Here is a 22,530-nt window from a genome sequence, read left to right on the forward strand (position 1 = left end):
TCCCTGTGGGATGGAGGATGTCTTCCTAAGACCATCCGCTTGAGGGTCCATTCCAGTGTGTTCTCCCCAATATTCATTGCGAGTTACAGTTAGTATTTCCCTTATTTCATTATTGGCCCAGTGATTCATGTCTCAGTATTATTTTACCAGTGGACATCATTTAGCTTTTTTTATACAGGAATATTTATCCAGAAGATCTAGTAAAAACAGAAATATAAAGAGTTCTTCCTCTCTTCCCTCCCCCAAATCTGGAGCATGCTCTACCTGTTCCACCCGGGGCCTTGGGAAGAGTGGGCTCAAACTTAAAAATATTTGCTCCTAAACATCCCCTCCCTCACTCTGCAGGGCGGGCTGGCCAATGGATGAAGTTATTGTATAAAATGGCATCTCAGCTGCTGGGTCTGACTAATTGCTGGGCTGGGTCGTGTACTCCTTGGGGCTATGCTGGAGGTAGACTTTAGGGTCACATAGAAATGACTATTTCTACTTTGAAGAAACCTTAACAAGTAATGTGTTTTCCCAATAATAAGAGGTGGCAATGTGCGGTTCCATATATGATCACATTTGATTTTTCTAATATCCCCGTGAGGGGCAGAATGCAAGTCATATCCTGATTTTATAGCTAAGGAAAATGTGACTTGGAATGGTTCAGTGGCTGACCCAAGGTCACGACTCAGATATGGCTGTTTTAACTCGCCACCTTTCCATAGATCACTCCTCCCTTTCTAGTTCCTTAGTGCATGATGGAACAGCTTGGTCCAGTGGAAAGTGCAGTGGCTCAGGAATCAGTGGATTTGGGTTCAAATCCTGCCTTTGATGTGTATTACCTTTGTGACCATAGGTGAATCTCTTAGCCTATTCTCTAAAATGAAGGGTTGGAACCACATGATCTCTTTGGTCCCTTCCAGTTCTAGATCTAGGATCCGATGATTGAGAGTTGAAAGGAACCTGAGAGATCAGCTAATCCATCACAGAGGAAACTGAGGGCCCAGAAGGGGAAAGGGACTTCAGGGTTACACAAGTAGAAAGTGACAGAGGTAAGGTTCAAATTCAGGGCCCCTGATTCCAAATTCACTGTCTTTTCTACAACTGTATGTAGAAAGTTAGGTCGTGGGTGAGAAGACCTGACATTTCGCTTTGGATCTGCCACTGATTAGTGTGATCTTGTTCTTGTTACTTCTCTTTGTTGTGTCCTGCTTTCTAGAGCCCCCATGACGGGGTGATTAAAATATACCGTCTTAGTGGAAGAGTTTTGAGGAGGGACTCCTGAGGCTAGTGGAAATATGGAATCCGTTTCTTCCCCATTCTTCCCCCCTTATATGCCCTCATACCCTTATATAACAAAAACACTGGGCTTGCGCCCAGTATATACTATGCACGTGGGACCACATAAACAACTTGCTATTGTACGTAGTTTGTCATCTGGTATCGCTCTTCCACCTGGTATCACTCTGTTTCAAATACAGGTTGTCACTGTCCCCTGACTTCTCAGGAAGGCCGAGAGCCCTTAGAGGAGCCGGGGAGCCGAACCAGACATTGTCAGCAGGTTCCCTCTAGGTCTTATACCTCACTCAGAGTTCCCCCCGCTGCCTTTGGCCCTCTATACTCTTGACCTCAGTTTCTCCATTTGTTGAATAGGGTAATAATAATACATGTCCTGCTGACTTCAAAGGTGGTTGTTGGAATCACATATGAAGTCTACATGGACAATGTTAATTGGTTAAAAAGCTCTTTCACAGGTATTAAAGATTAAATGTGGCCCTTTGTTCATCAGGGCTAAACAAGCCCCTGCTTGAATTCTAATTTGGTAAGGAATATTTCTCCGAATTTAATGCCATGTTTTTAGTAGAGTACAAGCTGCTAAATACACTGATGGTGAGATTATTGTTATATATGTATCCATCTGGCCAGCAGCCCATCATCACATGGTTGTGAATCACACTGGCCATTTGTGCTTGTCATTAGCCATACAGAGCACGGACACCTTCCTTCACCTGCTCCGGGGGAAATGGACATCTCTTTAGATTTACTCATTGTGACTTTTCAAATGTGAAAACAAACTTACTTTCAAGATAGAGGCAGGCGGGGTAGGGAATGCCAGTTCTGTCTTTTTGGTTGCGGGACCTATGTGGGGAGTTTTTGTTTTAGTGGGTTTTATCTATCAATATTTACTTTGTTAGAAATTTGAACGTCTAATTATTGTTCTGACTTTATGGGTCCCCTGAAAAGGTCTTGGGGACTCCCAGGCATCTGTGGCCCACACTTTGGGAACCACTGGTATAGTGGAAAGAATGCTACGAGTAAGGAAGCCAGAGTTCGTATCTTGGCACTGTCTCTGACTAGGTGGGTGTTACTGACCAAGTCACTTCCCCTCTTTAGCCTTCTGTTTTTCCATCCATAAAGTGAGGGGTTAGGACTTGATGTTGCCCCTGCATCCTTAGACTTCCATTTCCCAAAAGAGTTTAGAAACATTTCTATTTTTATTTTGATAGTATTTTGTTTTTCCAGTTACATGTGAAGATAGTTTTCAACATTTTTTTTTTCAGCATTTTTTTTTTTTTTTTTGAGACAATTGGGGTTAAGTGACTTGCGCAGGGTCACACAGCCAGGAAGTGTTAAGTGTCTGAGTCCTCCTGACTTCAGGTATGTCATCATTCATTTTTGTAAGATTTTGATTTCCAAATTTTTTCCTTCCCCCCTCTTCAAGAGGATATATCTAAGATACACATTTTTATTTTTATTTTTTATACATATATTTCCATGTTTGTCATGTTGCATAAGAAAAAGTATAATCATTCTTAACATTTTCAATTATTAGTCACGTTGGGAAAGAAAAATCAGAATAAAAGGGAGCAACGAGAAAGCAAAAACAAAACAAAAAGGTGAAAATACTGTGCTTCGAGCCACATTCAGTCTCCATAGTTCTCTCTCTGGATGCGGATGGCATTTTCCGTCCTAAGTCTGTCAGTCTTGTCTCGGATCTCTGTGTTGCTGAGAAGAGCTAAGTTATTCATAGTTAATCATTACATAGGCTTATTGTTACCGTGCTCTCCTGGTTCTGCTCATTTCACTCTGCCTGAGTTTGTGTAAGTCTTTGAGTTTGGAACGTTTTTTACCAGCATGCTGATGGTTAAGTTAGTTATCTCCCACAGACTCTGCTTTATGTCCTGGCCCACCCAGCATGTATCTTGTAGTTATTTGGGGGAAAAGGATGCTTTGGTATCCTTTAAGTGGGAGCCTCAGGGCCAAGAGAACAGAGCCTAGAGGCCTAGTCTACCTGGTATAGTATGGAAAAATGTGTCTCACTCTGAACCTAGCAGTCCTGCCACATGCTCTTCTGCCACATAGCCTTGCCTTCTGCCTCTCTACTGAGGGAGGCCTTCCGGTAGGTAGACTCATCCCCATTGAGGCCCCCATTGTCTCATGTCCTTTCATCCTCAAAGGCAGGTCTCCTACTGGGTCAATGGCCAAAACAATGGAAAGTCAAAGAGACCATTGGTTTTGGAGCTGGCAGTGAGCTCAGAGACCAAGAAATCTAACCCCTTCTTTTTGCCCAGTTTTTACACACAGAGAGGAGTCATAAAGGCCATAAATGGCAGAACCAAGATTCAAACCCAGACTATTTAACTCCCAACTCCAGTGCCATATCCCCTCCAGACTAACTTAGGGAAGCTAGAAGGTGTTCTGAACATTGAAATATCTTAGAGAAGCTATTCAGATGTGCACCTCAGCTCATTTATGGGAAGAGATCCATCAGTCATCTCTGTTATTGTCTGTGTGTGCTGCCCATGGACCTCACCAGGAGCAGGGTTTCTGGAGTCTAGCCTTTCTCACAGCAGTAGCTTCCTTTCATGGGTACAACATCTCGATCATGTGCTCATTTGGGGCAATCCCACCAGGAAATACAGGATTTCAGAACTATAAGGATCTTTAGGAGTAATGTAGTCCGACTCTCATTTTACAGAGGAGGAAACTGAGTGGATGAGTGACGTACTTCAGACTATAGTGAGTTAGCAGTAGAGTTGACAGACAGAAGACGTTCATGGAGTGCTTGACATACATTATTTTGTTTGATCTTCTACCCATTTTATAGATGAGGAAACAGATTGAGAAAAGGAAATGGTAATGATGAAAGTTCATGGAAGTGTCCAAGGCAGGATTTGAATCCCAAGGCTTCCTGACTCTGGGTCCAGTACCCTCTGTGATACATCACACTTTGCCCGCATTAGAGAAGCCTTCACACCCGGGCCGGATGAGCGCTCAGCTAGGAATGTGGCAGAGGGGATTCTAGCTTGGGTCTTAGTTGGCCTAAGTGGTCATTGATGATCTTTCCAACTCTGGGATTTGGGGATTCATCATTCTGGCTCATGGCTGTACTTATCCAAATTTTGTCTCTCTGTAGGTTTTGCAAAACATCCTGGAAACCGAACAAGACTACGCTAAGGAACTACAGTCGCTTCTTGCAACTTACTTACGTCCACTCCAGGCCAATGACAAGTAAGCTTTCCATTGTCAGGTCCACACTCGATAAAACCCAATAATGCCAGTCAGTGTAGCCATCATGCTGGTGTCTTAGAGCTGGGTGAATGCCCTTTAAAAGAATTCCCATCATGCACGAGTTGCCAAGAACATGGCCAGGGCAGCAGAAATCCTACAAGATGTCGCTCCCCAAGAATTTGGCTGTGGAAGAGAAGATCTGATTTCCCTTTCTGCCGGGTGCCATGTTCGTCCTGGATCTTTTTTCCATGGTGTGCCTGGCTTTACCCTCCAGAAATGAAATGGGCTCCCTGGTTATTTTACCCTGTGGTTCTCGCCAATAATCCCTGCAAGCATGTGAACTGGGCAGGACACAGATTGACTCTGACCTTTGCTCTCCAGGAAGGCCTCTCTGCTGGGATCTGATAGTGGGAAACCCCAGCAGAGGGCTGCCCACAGGAACTGTGGGTGGCTGACCTCAGACAGCTCCCATTCACTGGCAGAATTTTCTCCTTCACCTTTGCACTGGGAAAAAGCAGTTACTTAGAAAGATGTCTGGCAGGAAACTAACCTCTTCCATCTCTTCCTAGTGGCTCTCCCTGCTTCCGGTTTCTTGGAGATATCCTGGAGTCTCCCTTCTCCTTCCCCCATCCAACAATATGAGAAGTTTCCCAGTCCTTTCATTGCTGCCCCTGTAGCTTCTCTCTCATCTTTTCCCTTCCTCTCCACTCATAGAACTGCTATCCTAGATCAGGCCCTTATTAGCTCTCATCTGGACTATGATAATGCCTTCCTAACTGGTTGGAGAGCCTACTTCCAGGCTCTCCTTTCTCCAGGTTCCTAAATAATCTTCCTAAGACACAGTTCTGACCATGCTCAAGAAGCTTCACTGGCCCCCCATTTACTTGTGAGATAAAATACAAACTCCTCGTTGCTGTGGTTCACCCTTTGTTTTTGAAGAGGCCAATGACATCATGTTGGGTGACATCTTGACTCATGTGAACTGGATTTAAGTAAGGCAGAGTTACACAAAGTTGTCAGACTCAGTCTCTCTTTCTGAGTCATTGAAATTCAGGAATAAGACAAAAGTCAGGCTAACTGGCCATGGCCCAGTAGGCGGTGGATGATCTTGGTGTGTTTCATGTCTGACCAAGCTCTAAGTGCTCCACTAAAGCTCCCGCTTTAATTGCCTTCATGGGCTTTGGAGCAGATTGTTCTCATCTGCCCATTCTACCAGAGAAGTCTTCACATGCTTGGGTAGCGTGACTCACCAATGGCTTTGAGGCCTGCTGGCTTCTCTCAATCTGTTTTAGCCCATCTGGCAAAATGGTTTTACAGGGGGCTTCTTGGAGCCACAGGTAAGAGCCTAGCTCCTTAGCCTGGCACTTAAGGCCCTCCACAATCTCCCTTCAACCTACCTGTCTCTCCCATCTCCCATCTCCCATCTCACTGGGCTGCTCACCAACCCCCATTCACTTCTGGACCTTCACGTATATGATCCCTCTGCCTGTGGTGGTCCTGTGTCCCAGGCTCTGTTGAGTTTTCTCTTTCCTGAAGAATTCCCTGCTCCTACTCCTCCCTCCACCCCCAGTGAAAGTGATCTCTCCCTTGTCACATTTCACCAAGCGCTTTGCCTGGATCTCTCCTTAGCCCGTCTCATGTTCTTCCTCCTCTCCTCCTTCTTTGTACATAGATCTCATTCTCCCTAGCAGAATGTCAGCTTCTGAAGGAGGAGTCTCTAGCATTCCCCCTGTTTCATGGGGCCCTACAAACAACTTTGTTTCCCATGTGCTTGTTGCCTTGTGAGGTGACCATTGGAAGGCCCATTCGGGCCCTCTTCAGTGTGCAGATGTCCAGCATTTGTAAACAGAAGCTCTTTGTACAGGCATGTGTTAATATTTACCTTGGCCAGACTTTATCAGAGATTAAAATATTGGCAGTCTGGTGAAAAGCTGAGCAATGATTTGCAATCAGTCTGTGTAATTGAGGACAGAAACCTTTCCCCCCGCTGCCGTTCCTCTCTCCGCTGAGCTTTTCGTGTGCCGACATGGCTCGGTCAAAGGGAACTTGATGGGTGCTTTGCTCTCACTTCTTAAGTTACCAGTTCTTTCCCTGATGCTATAGAGAGAGTGAGACTTAGGACCCGACGGAGTAGATGGAGATGTATGTGAAAACATAGTACAGCCTCTGCTACTTACCTGGATGATCTGGGGCAAATCCCCTCCTTTCTTTTGCTCTCAGTTTCTCCATCTGTAAAAGAGAGCACCCAGGTCTACAGAACCTAAAGATCTAAGATTAAAAGTCTTCTTGCTTGATTAAGCCTTGCCCCTTCCTGAAAGTCTCAACTCCAAGCCATCTGTCTCCAGACGATAATAAAACGAGATAAAATCTATGAGGTGCAAACCTTAAGATGCTCTATAAATGATTTCCAGCCCTTATCCAGCCCCGCTTCCTCATTTTTTTCTTTTGTGGATTTTTCTCCCAACAATAAAGAGATTTTTATTCCAGGAAAGCTCTAGCCTCCAGGTACTAGATTTAGCACTGGAAGGGACCTCAGTAGTCCACCCCCATCAGTTTACAGATGAGGAAACTGAGGTTCAGAGAGTTAAGGTCTAAGATCACCCCAGTAGTAAATAGCAGAGCTGGGATTCAAAGCCACACACAAGGCTCTTCCCATTATACCTCCCTACCCTTCCTTTATTGTACCCTGTGACTTCGTGGATGGAGGGAATTCCTGGTGGGGAAACTCCCTCCACTATTGGAGTACAGTAACTCTTCTGGAAGCTTAAGAATTGACGAGACCATAGAGCTCTTCTGTGTCACAGGCAGGTTGAGCTGAAGCCTTCTAGATTCTCAAGCTGAACTATTGTCCTGCTCCACTGCTGTCTCTCTCTGAAATGGGGCTAGCAGTGATAAATGAAAAGACATGGTAGAGATTATGGGAGTGTGGTAAGCTCAGTGGATCAACGATGTTGGAGATAGGAGAATCCCAGTGAGTACTTGTAGTAGGCAGGGAAGCAGTTTTCTGATTTGCTTCTCATGACTATGCTACAAGGTAGATGCAACAAGAAGAATAAAAAAATACTGGTTAATGTTATATAGCACCCCTTATGTGCCAGGCACCATGTTGAGTGCCTTACAAATATTACCTCATTTGATCCTCACAACTACCCCAGGAGATGGGTGCTGCTATTATCCTTTTTTTTTTTTTTTTTTTTAACAAGGGAGGAAATTGAAGCTAAGTGATTTGTCCATGCTTACACAGCTAGTGAGTGTCTGAAGCTGAATTTGAACTCAATTCCTCCTGGCGCCCAGGCCTGGCGCTCTATCTACTACAGCATCGTCTAGCCATTCTATGGTCGGAGACAAATAGAGACATAGCTGGACTCTTGAGAGAATAGAGCAGGTGTGAGCAGGAAATGATTGAGGATAAGAGGGACAGAGCAGACAAGGCAGGAAAGGTGGAGGAGACCCATGTGTAGTCTGGCCTGTGCCTGGGGAGAATTCCAAGTAAATCATCCATGGAGTTGTTTCTTCTGTGTCCAAGTCCAGTTTCCGTAGCATTAAATCGAAGGACTCTGTGTATAAATCAGGTTGCTGATGGTGTGATGCAATGAGAAGGGTCAGGGAACATGACTGAGCTTCCATGGCCGTGGGCAAGGCAGGAGGATTTTGGAAGATTGCCTTTTTTATACCTGGAGCAAAATGAGATTGGAGCAGAGTGAAGCCTTTGAAAGCTCTGAGGCCTTTAAATTACATCCGAGTCTTCCCTTGCTTTCTTGGCAGGTTCCTTTGTCTATAAGAATTCTGTCTACACAACATACCAAAATGTGTGGGGTGCAGCCAAAATGGTAATAAGGGGGAATTTTATATCTCTAGATCCTTACTCGCATAAAATAGAGAAAGAGAAGATTAAGAAATTGGGCTTGCAGTTTAAAAAGCTAGAAAAAGAACAAATTAAAACCCCCCAATCAAATACCAAACTTGAGATTCTAAAAATAAAAGGAGAGATCAATAAAATTGAAACTAAAAAAACCGGTTGAATTAATAAATGAAACTAAGAGTTGATTTTATGAAAAAACCAACAAAATAGATAAACCTTTGGTAAATCTGATTAGAAAAAAGGAAAGAGGAAAATCAAGTTGTTAGTCTCAAAAATGAAAAGGGAGAATTTCCACCAAATGAAGAGGAAATTAAAGCAATTATCAAGGAGTTATTTTGCCCAACTTTATACCAGTAAATTTGATAACCTAAGTGAAATGGAGGAATACTTATAAAAATATAAATTACCCAGATTAACAGAAGAGGAAATTAATTACTTAAATAGTCCCTTTATGGAAAAAGAAATAGAACAAGCTCTTACTCAACTCCCTAAGAATTCTTTTTACGTACACAAATTTCTCTCTGACTGGGGATGATTGAAAATCATAGACCTCAGAGGCCTTCTGGTCTGCCCTGTGTCAGAAGCCTGAGTCTTCTCTAGAGCATCCTGGATAAGGGTCATTCGGTTTGTGCCTCAAGGCCTCCAAGGAAGGGACCCCACTGCCTCTTAAGGCAGTGCATGCCATGCTGAGACAGCTCCACTACACAGAGGGGGCTTTTCCATACATTTCCATACATTAATCTGCCCATCCTTGCTTTTCCCACCCTGCCCTCTGGACAGATGCAATCCCTCTCCTGCCCAACAGCCCTTCCAGCTCTTGACGGCAGTTACCAGGCCCCCCCTAGGCCCTTTATCACTCTCTGTAGTCTTGCCAGTTGGGCAGTGTCTTTTCTAAATTATGATGGTCAAAATTGAAGACAGTGTCTCCGATATTGTCCGAGTGGGGCAGAGGATGGTGAGTCCGTTGCCTCTTTTCTTCGCCACAGCTCACAGCCACATTGGCTTTTCTGGCTTCCATAGCCACTGCGTCCAGAGCCAACTCCAGTTCTCCTGATCTATATCTGGATCCCTGGACCCAGTTGACTCTGGAGGGGAAAGTGAGGCAGGTGACCTTGCCCAACCTCCCTCACTTCAATCCAGTTCTCTTGCATGTCACAATATCACCTCCCTGATACCATGGTCCTCTTTGAGAACAAGGAACAAACCACAACAGGATACTTTTTGCTCAGTTGAACTTGCAGACCGCTAAGCCCTCTGGATCTTTTTTAGTCTAATCATTGTCTAGTCCTGCTTGCCCTGTGCGATACTCAGTTTGTTTAAACTAAGTGTTGGACTTTCTCTTTATCTCTGTTAGATTTCAGTTTATTTGATTTGCTCCATTTCTCTAGCCTGTTATGTTCTTTTGTAGAACCCGTCTGTCATTCTACTGTGTTAGCTGTCCTTCTGTGCCAGGAGTGTGTTTTGGAACTAGAGCTCATCGTTAAATTTTCAAGTCAACACTTACACCTTGGAATTCAACAAGCTTTATAAATTAAGGCTTGATTTGTTGTTGATTTCTAGACTTAAGAGAATGATAAAGAAAATATAGGTAATTCACAGTTGCAATTGTTCAGTGATAAAGAGAGCCATCTACACCCAGAGAGAGGACTGTGGGACCTGGGTGTGGTTCACAATATAGCATTTTCTCTCTTTCTGTTGTTGTTTGCTTGCATTTTACTTTGTTTCTCTTTTTTTTCTTGTGCGGCATGATAATTGTATAAATATGTATACATATATTGGATATAACATATATTTCTGCCATGTTTAACACACATTGGACTACTTGCCATCTAGGGAAGAATGTGGGGAAAGGGGGAAATCGGAACACAAGGTTTTGCAAGGGCTAATGTTGAATTGTCCACACATATGTTTTGAAAAATAAAAAGCTTTAATTAAAAAAAGAAAATATAGGTAATTTAGATAAATCTTAAAAGTGCGTCATGGGCATATGGTTTTCTCCGGTTGTTAAACATTTCCCAACATACCCTGTTCTCAGCTTTGTGCCACCCGTATTCTTGATAAGTATGCCATATACATTTTGTTTATGTCATTGCTGAAAATGATAGAATGTGGCCATCTGTGGAATGCTCCACTGGAGACCTCCTTCGGGGTTGACCTTGGCCCATTAATGACTAGTTTTTGGATGTGGTCAGTCAAGCAGTTCTTACACCTCCCTGAACCAATTAGATGAGAATTGAACCCTTGGATCTCCATCATATTTACACTAGTGCTGCCAGTTGTCAAACACCTTCCTCAAAATCACTGGTCTCTGGTATTTTCTTTATGAGTCTGCCCAGAAAGGACCTTAGGCTAGCTTGGCGTGACTTCTTTTGGACGAAGCCATAAGCTTCACTTTGGCACCTGGTGCTGCTGCTTTCCTTCCTGAATGTTCATAGACTTGTCCTTTAATAATCTGTTTGCTGTTGTCCAGTCCATCAGTCTGTAGTTTAAGGATGACACCCGCCTCCCTTTTGGAGGGATTGGTGATGATATTGTCCATTTCCCTTCTCAAGGAACTGCTCCTCTTTTCTGTGATCTTTCTCAGTGTGCCACCAGTAGCTTAGTAATCACCTGTGACGATTTATTCATGCTGGCCTGGTGCCCTCGCATTCATCGAGAGCTGCGAGTTTGTTCCCTTATTCTCTTCTCCTTCATCTTTGACTCGGATTTCCTGTTAATTATTTTTGGTCCATACTTCCCCGGCCGAGCGTCATTTTCCTTGGCAGAGAAAACAGAAGCTACATGAGAGTCGAGTAGTTCTTCCTTCTCTCTACCCATGGCCCGTTGGCATTGTCCTTTCTTTTGCCCTTGGTCTTCCAAATGTGTCGGATACTGGCTTGAGAGCAGCTTTAAGTTCCTTCCTAAAACTTTCCCACTCATTATGGTTTGAGGTCATTGATGGCTAGAACTGTTGGAAGGGTGCCGGGGACCAATTTCACTGACTTCCCCAGAGATGACCTAAAGACTTTCCCTGCCTGCTGCCCTCGATCTTTGCCTCTGACTTGCACTGCCATTTCGCTCTTGTTCTTGGTGGCTGCCCATTCCTGTGGAGTATAATTGGTGATTAAGATTAAAGTGTTAGCTGATTAGCTGACTAAAGTATAATTCCCCTATGTCCCTTTGTGAATAAGGATAATCTTGAATATCCTTCACGCTTAACAATACTCTCATCCCTATAGTAATTTCAAGTTTGCAAAGGACCTTATTTGTATTATCTCATTTGAGCCTACCAATGACTCTCTGAAGGAGGGACAACCAGCCTTATTCTCTGCCATCACATGACTTGCTTGTGGTCACTTTGTAAGTGTAGCCCAGAGATCTGGCAGCCTGAGGACCTGAGTTCAAGTTCCAGCTTTGTTACATACTACCCAGTGAACTTGAGCAGATCAATTAATGTCTCTGGGCCTCAGTTTCTCTCTTTCTCTCTCTGTGGAGAGTGAGGCAGTTCCACTAGCTGCTCTCTCTGGTCCTTTCTAGCTCTAACATTTCATGATCCTATGACTTGAAGGAATGAAACTGTCATGGCGAAGGGACAGGTGGTGGGGTTGATATTTCAGCCCTCGGATCATGCCATATAGGCCGTCACCCACTTGGAAGGCCAGACCGGGCTGTCCATCTGAGCCGTGTGATTCCCCAAATTGTGAAGCGATGAGTGAAGTCGGGACTATTCTCATCTTTGGTATGGCTGGAAAGAACAACCCAAAAGGGTTTCTCAAATGTATATTCTTAGCAACTCAACCTTTGTGCTCATGTTCCGAGGCCTGATTCTGCAGAGACAGTGCCAGTCGGGGCCTGTGCCCTTCAAAGGCAGTGACTGCTGCCTGCCTACTCAGCAGCCAGCAGGCCGTTATTGTCTCCTTGACATTGCCCCTGCCCACCACTCCCCATCCTCACCCCCAGACTATACTAGTGGACTGAACTGCGGTGGAAGGGGCTCACTGGCTTGTCTTCCCATGACTGACTCTTTTCTGTCTGGGCGTCTGCACTATAGCTTTCTGGGGCTTTAGAGGTCACTGGCCCGGAATGGAGTTGTCTGTGGCACCAGACGAGACTTTCCTGCCCAGATCGTGTGAGGACGCGCCCTGCAGGGGACTGGAGGGCAGTTAGCTGATTGGGTTGCTCTACTCTGGGCGCAACTAATAACAAGTGATCATGGCTTTGGAGATGGAGGGGATCTTAGAGGTCATCAAGTTCAATCCACTTGTTTTACAGAAAAGAAAACTGAGACCTAAGATAGAAGAAATGATTTGCTTGGAGGCAGTGGGTGGCACAGTGGCTAGAGCATTGGGTCTGGAGTCAGAAAAACCCAAATTCAAATCCAGCCTCAGAGACTTAGTAGCTGTGGGACTCTAGGCGAGTCACTTCGCTGCTGCCTGCCTCACTTTCCTTATCTATAAAATGGGGATAATAGCAGCACCTGTCTCCCAAGTTATCGTAAGGACCATATGAGATCTGTATACAGCACTATGCCTGGTACCTTAATAACTTAATAGCTTAATTAATTAATTTAATAGCTTAATAACTGCTTATTCCCTTCCATTTTCCCTGAAGTTATACAGAACATCATAGACATAGACTAGAAGGGACTTCTGAGGCCATCTAGCTCAACCCCCTCATTTTACAGAGGGGGAAACTGAGGCCCAACGAGGAGAAGACTTGCCCAAGGTCATAAAAGTAGCAAGTGTCAGTACTGGGTTTAGAACCCAGGTCTTTGACCTCAGATGCTATATTCTTTCCACTGAACCACACTTTTAAAAAACATTAAATAGTACATTGTTTTATATACAATAAAAACACATATCACTGAAGTGCAGGCAGAAGGACTTAGGTAATTTTCCTTTTAGTTGTTGTTTTAAATATTTAAAATGACTTTGTTTTTTAAAGGGAAGTAGGCAGAATCAGACTGTGCTGCCTTGAGCAATTGCAAGGCCAGGTTTGTCCCGTTAAAATGAAACTTTTCATTCTGTGCTTTGGGTATAGGACTGGGAGTCAGGACACCTCGGTTCAGATCCAATCTCAGAAACCATCTCACGTGTTCATAGACAAATCATTTCACCCCTTGGAGTCTCAGTTCCATTGTTTGTAAACTGAGAATCATAATACTAACATTATCTATCTCATAAAATTGGGTGAATTTATAAAGTTTTGGTTTTGATTTTTTTTTTATACAATTATTAGCCTTTTTTTTTTTTTTACTCCCTTTCATCTCCTTCCTCCATTGGCACTGGGAGCACAAAGAAATAAACAAATAAATAAGGAGATAACATAGAAGCAAACCAAATTTCTTTTTCTTTTCATTTAATAGTATTTTTTTCAATTACATGTAAAGCTAGTTTTCAACATTCATTCTTTTAAGATTTTGAGCTCCAATTTTTTCTCCTTCTCTCCTCCCACCCCAAGACACAAGGCACCACTAGAAACAAAAAATAAATTAAAAAAGTAAAAACTGTATGCTTTGATTTGCATTCAGGCTCCATAGTTCTTTCTCTGGTTGTGGTTAGTATTTTCCATCACGAGTCTTTGGGAATTATGTTGGCTCAGAAGCAAACCAAATTTCTACATCCACATCTTCCAGGAATCCCACTGCTGACCATGCTGGCTGGGGCCTGAGATTGAGCTATTCTGAGATTCTTCCCCCAAAACTCAAACAAACCCAACAGCCACAATCACTGCAGCAAATCAGCCTTGTTTTCAAGTCAAGTGGGGGAAAAAAAGGACCATACTTTGACAGTGGAATTGAGTACTTTAATTGAAATTAAAGGAATTGGTTTGTTAGAACATGTGATCAAGTACCTTAACAATAAGAAAAACCAAAGTCGCCTCAACTTCCTATTGGAAAGCTGCCATTTTCTTTTGTTTATACATACAAATCTTCTGATACAAGAAAATGGAAGAAGTTTACAATAAATATTGTGCATTATGCACATTTTAGGCCATTCACATAATTAAGAAACAGCCCATCTGAAGGTCTGGCAGCTCTTTGCAAACTAATATTAATCTTCTCTAGATTATTAATTGGAATTAAGCTGAAAGGAGGAGGCAGTGACCCCAAAAGATCGATCTGTAGGTTGAGGCAGCTGGCGGGCCACTAGCACTTGTTTTGTTTTGGGGTTTTTGGGTTGAATCTCATTTCTAAATTCTTCCTTTCTTCCGTGGAGTGTCTTAAGAGGCAGTATGGTAGCGGACCAGGGACTGGGTCTGGGGAGTTTGGAAAACCTAAGTTCAAGGCATTTCCCTTGCAGTTGTCTGTTAGTGTGAGTTGCCCAACTGGCGCCCCTCTATATCGGTTGAGGGAATTTTCCCATCAAGAGTTTTCTGTGTCAGGCAACACAGATCTTAACCCTGTCCCTCTGACCCCAAACGGATCTTGTCTTGGGAGATTATGCTTCTTTTAGGTCTTTTGGCCACCCAGGAAATGCTTTGTTCTGCAGTCCCCTTGCTGAGGGCTGGGAGGCCCTGTTTTAGAGCAGTCAGCCATTCATTAAGCCTTTATTAGTTAGTTACTGTTGGGTACCAGATGCTACACCAAACAGTCTCTGCCCTCAAGGAGTTTACTTGCTACAGGGTTTTGATTTTCATGGAGGTGGTTTTTCACCTTTCTGAGGAGATGTTGAAGCAAATTGATTTTCTGAGTAACTAGGATTTAGAAAAGTTTTTAATCCTGCATAGGGATCCAGGACATTCTTCTAAGGATGCAGATTGCCACTCATCCATCTGCACCCATTGTTCCTCTCCTTCCAGATCTTTGCCTTAAAGAGTTCATCTAATGTGCTGGAAGTCTTTGCATCCTCTGAGCACTGGAGGATACCGGCAGAACCCTCAGAACAAAAAATATTGAATGTATTGATTATGTAGCCCACTTATTTTTTTCTTAGAAGCATTGACCTGCTTTACTTAAGGGGGAAACTGAGGAAAATAGATAAAGTAGTCTACTCTCTGAAAACCTCAAAGAGAGCGTAAACTAGAACAGGGGTGACTTATCAGGAGCGCTTGGTTTCTGGTTCTTTCAACTAGTTAGCTGGGGCCCTTGGGAAACTTAAAGTGTGTCTCGAACCCTAATTGGATGTCTTTTGCCTTCTAGGCTGAGTGCTGGGGAGTTTGCGTCTTTATTGGGCAACTTTGAGGAAGTGTGCACATTTCAGCAGACCCTGTGCCAGGCCTTGGAGGAGTGTGCAAAGTAAGTCTTCGAGATTGGCTGTGGAACTCAGGGGTGGGGAGGCCTATAGGAGTGGGGCTGGGCATAGGAAAGTGTGTCTGCTTTTGTTACCTACTTGACCATGATGGACGGAAATGACGTCAAGAGAATTCAGGGGCGTTGGGTTGGCAGTGGTCACCAGGGTTGTAAGAAGTACCTGTGGTCAGTGTCTATTTGTTGGAAAGTCATTTCAGTTTACCGAATCAGGTCTACCTGAGAGAGATGCTGTGCTGCAGGAGACAATAGCAGGATCCTCAGGCCACAGACAGTCCTTTCATACCTTGGACAGTATGGAGTAGATTGGGCACTGCAGTAGTGCGGTGGCTAGAGCATTAGGCCTGAGTGAGGAAGTCCTGAGTTTAAATTCAGATCCTTACTAGCTGGGTGATCCTTAGCAAGTCATTTTGCTTCTATGTGCTCATCTGTAAAATGGCGATAATAAGAGCACCTACTTTCCCATGGTTACTGTGAGGGTCAAATGGCATAATAATTGTAAAGCATTCAGCACAGCACCTGGCACAAAGTAAATATTATAGAAATATTAGCCATTGATAGCTGTTATTATCAGATTGTAAACTTTGGGCTTTTTTCCACCGATCACCCCAGCATCATTTTGTGCTGGTTTGGGAGTCAGAGGACTTGGATTTGAGTTCTGACTGCTGCTTACTACCTGGCTATCCCTTGGGCAAGTTCCTTTCCCTGCCCTGGGTCTCAGTTTCCTCTTCTGTAAAATAAAGGAGCCGGCCTAGCTGGCTTCTTGGCTCACTTCCAGCTTGAGATCTAGGATCCTGTGATTACTCTCTAGCACTTTCACTGAATTCCAAGGGAGCTTGGAGCAGAAAAAGTCTATCCTTTTAGTAATACAACATGGGAGTAAGGGATCCATTCTTATTTAATAAAATAATAAAATGTAGTATATGCTGCTGAAGTGACATCATGGGATGAGTATGACTTTTGGAGTGGGGCTCATGAAGGCTGGGTATAGGAACAGCTCTGAATGTCCTTAGGGAGCTTGGGCTGAGCATCAGCTCGAGCTCTGTTCTTTGGGATGGATCACACAAGGTGACTGGAGGGCTATCGAAAGCAGAAGGTGGGCAAGCAGCCAGGATTCTAGAGGACGGAGAGGCAAAGGGAAGACTGAAGTACAGCTGCCCGAACCAGCCGTCCGACCATCCTTTCTGCTCTCCTCCCCACCCTGCCCCATCCTCACCATCCATCTCAGGTCACATGTTGCTTTTTGTCATTTCTCTTACTTTACCTCTTAAGGTTTTCCATCACATTTATTTTATTTTGTGCTTTAAAATCAGTTTTCTTGGTACCTTTTGTTCTTTCGTCACTTTAATTTTTGGTCACACACCACTGCCATAACAAAGAAAAATGATTAATCGAAAGAAATTGCAATAGTGTTCACACCTGACAGTATTTGCAGTATTTTGTCTTTAGTCCCTCATCTCTCTACTGAAAGGTGGTTATTTGAACCCTATTTCCTTCATTTCAAAGTTTTGGTCTATGGGAGGCCCACACAGTGATTTTTTTTCCACCTCCTTTCTCCTCTATCTCTCCTGCAGAGGAGGTAGGGAGGAGCAGGCTACAAGAAGCTCCTTTCACTTCTAGGCACATAAATATTTAAATGTTGTATCCATGCCTTTTGTTTTTCTTACACTACATTCATTACCCTATATCCCTTCTGGCCCTCTCCATACTATTGATCCTTCCCTTGAATCAAAGAAAAACAGTTCCACAAAACTAAATTTATAAGTAGCATTTATACCATTCCAAACCCGGAGTCTCCTGTTCTCTATTGAAGGGAGAAATATTAATTCACCATCTGTTTTTGGGGACCAAGATTGGTGAGCACAATAATCCATATTTGGCTAACTTTCAGTGTTGTTCTCCTTCCCTTATTGTGAGTGGCGTGGATGCCGTTCTCTTGGTTCTGTTTACTTTTCTCTGAATCGGTTCATATAAGTCTTCCCACGTTTCCCTCTGTTCCTTATATTTGGCATGTCTTCCCCACAATAATATTCCGTTGTATTCACACGCCGTGATATAGGCTGGTCGGCACCCTCGTTGTTTCTAGCAGTTTGGTGTTAGAGGCTTTTAATGAACAGGAAACATTCTCACATTTTACTCTGGGCCTCCCTTTAAGAACTGTGGTCTGTCAGTGTCAGGTAGATATCTGACACCTTATTGAAATAAAGTCAACAACAGAGTTTCTAGCTTATTTTTTTTAACTTCATTAAGCAAAATTTTCAGAACTCCTAGATACTATCCATTTTTAATGGGCAGCTAGGTGACACACAGGATAGAGTACTAGGTCTGGAATCAGGAAGATCTGAGTTCAAATCCAGTCTCAATGTGATCTTGAGCAAGTCATTTACACGCAAGTCTGCCTCAGTTTCCTCCTTTGTAAAATAGAGATAAGAGTAGTATCTAGTTTGTTGTAAGGATCAAATAAGATGCTGTTTGTAAAGTACTTAGCACAGTGGCTGGCATGGAGCAACTATTAAAAAATACTAGTCATCATTATTATTTTAGTGGAAATCATCCTCAGTTATTTGTTATTTATATAACTTCCATTTTTTCCCTTTCTCTTTTTGAAACAGACTTCCCGAGAGTCAACAGAAAGTTGGAGGCTGCCTGATGTCCCTAATGCCTCAGTTTAAATCTCTGTATCTCACTTATTGTGCTAATCATCCCTCAGCTGTGAACGTTATAACTCAACACAGGTAATGAATGCGTAATCATGTTGGCATCTTTATCGAACCAGCCTTCGAAATGGTATTTTTTAAAAATCATAATATCTTGTTATTTTTCAAAATACATGTAAAGATAGTTTTCAAGATTCACCCCTGGGTGTCCAAAATGTTCTCCCTTCCTCTTTCTCCCCCTCTCCTAGGCAGTAAGTGATCCATTATAGGTTAAATATGTGCAATTCTCTAGAAGGTATTTTTAAGTGAGTTTTTTGGGATGCTTTTTTTTTTTTTTTTTTTACATCCCAGTCATTTCTGGTATACTCCCATGCTACTATACCCTTTTTCTTCCCATGCTAGAGTTGAACCTTCTCTTGTATTTTTTTAATCATTTAATTTTAATTTGACTTTTTTCTCAATAACATGTACACAACAAGCTTTAACTGAACTTTCCCCTGTAACAAAGAAAACCAGTTGAGCAAAAACATCCAATTCAGTGACGGTACCCAAGCACGTATCCCGTATCTGATGTTTTGCCCTTGTAGTCACCTGTTTCTCTTCTGAGAGGTGGGAGGCATGTTTTAATCATACTCTTTAGGACCATGATTGACTTTTCATTTTGTGGACTTTGGTCTCCTTTTAGGGAATCTTCTCTCATTTACATTAGTTTGGTTAATGTGCACATCCTTCTTCTGGGTCTGCTTATTTTATTGAGCTAGACCATAGAAATCTTCCTGTGTTTCTCTAAATTCCTCATAAATATCATTTCTTCTCTGACTTTTTAAAGTTAGACCCTGTTGGACGGCGGCAAGAATGCTTCATTTGGCCTCAGAGGGCCTGGGTTTAAGTCCTGCCTTTGTGTGACTGTGGGCAAGTAACTTCCCCTCCATGAAGGTTTCCTCCTTTGTAAAATGAGTGGGTTGGACTTGAAGACCTCAGAGATCCCATTCCAGCTCCAGGTCTTCTTTCCAGACACATCAGGAAACTAAAATGTCTGCTTTAGGAAATGACATGGATCAGTACCACTGGATTATCATGATGCCAGGGGAAGAGCCTGGGTATAAGAAATAAACACATCATATGGCAATATTACAGGATTGGGGTAGGAACTGGAAGGATCTTGAAAGATGATTTAGGCCAATCTCCCCCCTCTGATATCAGGAAAACAAACCCAGAGAAATAGAAAGGACTTGGCCATGCTCATACAACAAATTAATAGAAAGAACTGGTCCTTTGAGAACAGTACAGCCAAAACCCTTAAAAATCTCAAATTAATCTTATCTCTTGTGATATCACATTTTTACTTATTTTGTTAAACACTTCCCAATTACATTTGGATCTGCTTTAGCAGCATTCTGCTTTACGTCTGGAGACCAGTGTCCTTTCTCCAGTGAAATAGCCAAAGAGAGGAGAAGTGAGAGAAACAGAGGCTCCTAATCATCAGTCTGCCTGACTTATTAGTTTCTGGATAATTTAAAGTTGCATATAGACTAAAATGACAAGTTGCCTTTAAAGGCAGCATTGGGGTTATCTGCCTGAGTACATCTTTCTAAGGAGCCCAGGTCCCTTGTAGAGATTTAGGTAGAGCTTTGGACTTGAAAGTGATCTTGCCCGATTCTTCATGATCCTATTGGGGGTTTTCTTGGCAGAAATCCTGGTGTGGTTTACTCTTTCTTTCTCCAGCTCATTTTACATCTGAGGAAACCAAGGCAAACAAAGTGAAATGACTTGCCCAGGGTCACATAGCTAGGAAGTTGCTGAAGCTGGATTTGAACTTAGGAAGAAGAGGAGTCTTCCTGATTCCAGGCCCAGCACTCTATCCATTGCAATGCCACCTAGCTGCACTGCACATATAGCTTATAAGTGTTAAAGGCAGGATTTAACTCCATATCTTCCTGCTTCCACGTCCAGAACGCTTTCCCTTTGCTGTGAGTGCAAAGCTATTTTTAGTCCAGTTAGTATGACTGGGCTTACTTCCTGTGAGGAAATACCAGGGGCCTTCTCTTGTTCCTCGCCGCAACCTAAGGGGTTAAAGGCTCCTCTTTTGGGGTCAGTCTTGGGAAAGTAGCCCTGCCCTGTACTCCTCTCTCATCCTCCTCATCAGAAAAGCCAAATGTTGGAGCTAAAACCCGTACCCCAAGAAAGTCTCCTGAAGCCTGGTGTGGCTGTTGGTTTCTCCCTAGTCTGGTTAGGTCTGGCCTGGATCAACTTGTCCAAGTGGTTTTTTCTTGCCGCTGTCTTATCTTACTCCTTTTTTCTCAGTCATGCTCTCAAAATCTTTTTTCAGCTTTTTTGGGTCATTCCCTTTGTTCCCTTTCCCCTGCTTCCAGAGGTCCAAGGTATCAACATGTGAGCCTCTGTTGTTTCCTTAGCAGTCAGTTTCCAGCACATCTCCAGTCCTCACGTATAAAGTATCAGCGTTATTGTTTAGCGCACACAAGAGATCTCTAAGCTATAGCAAGAAGGATTTCGCTTAGAGGAAGCACATCATATTCTTTTTTTTTCCTGCTTCATATTTTTTATTTTTAATTCAAATTTATTTTTAATAATAGCTTTTATTTTGCAAAATACATGCAAAGATAGCTTTCAATATTCACCTCTGTAAAACCCATGTTCCAAGTTTCTCCTTTGCTCCTAACCCCCCCTCCCCTAGACACCAAGCAATCCAATACATGTTAAACAAATGCAATTTATCTGTGCATGTCTCTTACCTTTCTCATGCTGCACAAGAAAAATCAGATCAAAAAGGAAAAAAAATGAGAAAGAAAAAAAGCAAGCAAAGAACAACAAAAAAGATACAAACACCATGTTGTAATTCACATCCATTCTCCATAGCCCTTCCCCTGGATGCAGATGGCTGTCCATCACAAATCCAGCAGAACTGGCCTGAATCACCCCACTGCTGAAAAGAGCCATGTCCATTGGAATTGATTATCGTATAATCTTATTGCTTTGTACCATGTTCTCTTGGTTCTGTTCACTTCATTTAGCATCAATTCATGCAAGTCTCTCCAGGCGTCTCTGAAGTCATCCTTCTAGTCGTTTCTTACACAACAATAATATTCAATAACATTCATATACCATAATTTATTCAGCCATTCTCCAGTTGATGGGCAGCCATTCTATTTCCAGTTTCTGGCCACCACAAAAAGGGCTGCCATGAACATTTTTGCACATTTTGCCCTTTCCTATTTTTATGATCTCTTTGGGATACAGGCGCAGTAGGGACACTGCTGGGTGAGAGGGTATGCACAGTTTGATAGCCCCTTGTATGCCCCCTTTTTCCTCTGACAGTACTGTCATGCTGGTGCAGTCCTTCATCACTTTATACCTGGACTACTGCAGTAGTCCTCTGCTTTATCTCAAATCTCTCCCCAATCCAGTTCTTCCTCCACTCAGCTAGGAAAGTGATCTTCCTAAAGCACATGTTTGATAGCCCTTTAAGCACAGTTCCAAATTGCTCTCCAGAATAGTTCACTGAATTCACAACTCCACCAACATTGTATTAGTGTCCCAGTTTTCTCCAACATCCCATCCAACATTCATCATTATTTTTTACTATCATCTTAACCAGTCTGAGAAGCATGTAGTGTTACCTCACAGTTGTAGTCATGTGCATTTCTTTAATCAGTAGTTATTTAGAGCATTTTTTCATACTATTAGAAATGGTTATAATTTTTTCATCTGAAAATTGTTCATATCCTTTGACCATTTATCAACTGGAAAGTGGCTTGTATTTTTTTAAAATTAATTTTATAATTATAACATTTTTGACAGTACATATGCATAGATAATTTTTTACAACATTATCCCTTGCACTCACTTCTGTTCCGAATTGTTCCCCTCCTTCCCTCCACCCCCTCCCCTAGATGGCAGGCATTCCCATACATATTAAATATCTTATAGTATATCCTAGGTACAATATACATGTGCAGAACTGAATTTTGTTGCTGTTGTTGTTGCAAATGAAGAATTGTATTCGGAAGCTAAAAATAACCTGGGGAGAAAAACAAAAAATGCTCTCAGTTTACACTCATTTCCCAGTGTTCCTTCTCTGGGTGTAGCTGATTCTGTCCATCATTGATCAATTGGAACTGGATTAGCTCTTCTTTATGTTGAAGATTTCCACTTCCATCAGAATACATCCTCATACAGTATCATTGTTGAAGTGTATAATGATCCCCTAGTTCTGCTCGTTTCACTCAGCATCAGTTGATGTCAGTCTCTCCAAGCCTCTCTGTATT

The 22,530-nt window shown here is 42.7% G+C and overlaps 1 protein-coding gene across 7 annotated transcripts in view; it reads left to right on the forward strand.

Moving 5' to 3' along the window:
• The window catches only part of ARHGEF6 (Rac/Cdc42 guanine nucleotide exchange factor 6), a 112,731-nt gene that overhangs the window by 56,739 nt on the left and 33,462 nt on the right, over nucleotides 1–22,530 (forward strand). For all 7 annotated transcript variants that reach the window (XR_012484288.1, XM_074278626.1, XM_074278625.1 and 4 more), the window contains 3 exons: nucleotides 4,403–4,497; nucleotides 15,480–15,575; nucleotides 18,200–18,322. Coding sequence is in view for 6 of the 7 variants with exons in the window: in XM_074278626.1 (XP_074134727.1) it covers nucleotides 4,403–4,497; nucleotides 15,480–15,575; nucleotides 18,200–18,322 (314 nt within the window). In the remaining variant the exon portion in view is untranslated. The remainder of the gene's footprint in view (nucleotides 1–4,402; nucleotides 4,498–15,479; nucleotides 15,576–18,199; nucleotides 18,323–22,530) is intronic.

Source organism: Sminthopsis crassicaudata, chromosome X (genome assembly GCF_048593235.1).
Source record: "Sminthopsis crassicaudata isolate SCR6 chromosome X, ASM4859323v1, whole genome shotgun sequence".
In the NCBI taxonomy this organism is placed as follows: domain Eukaryota; kingdom Metazoa; phylum Chordata; class Mammalia; order Dasyuromorphia; family Dasyuridae; genus Sminthopsis; species Sminthopsis crassicaudata.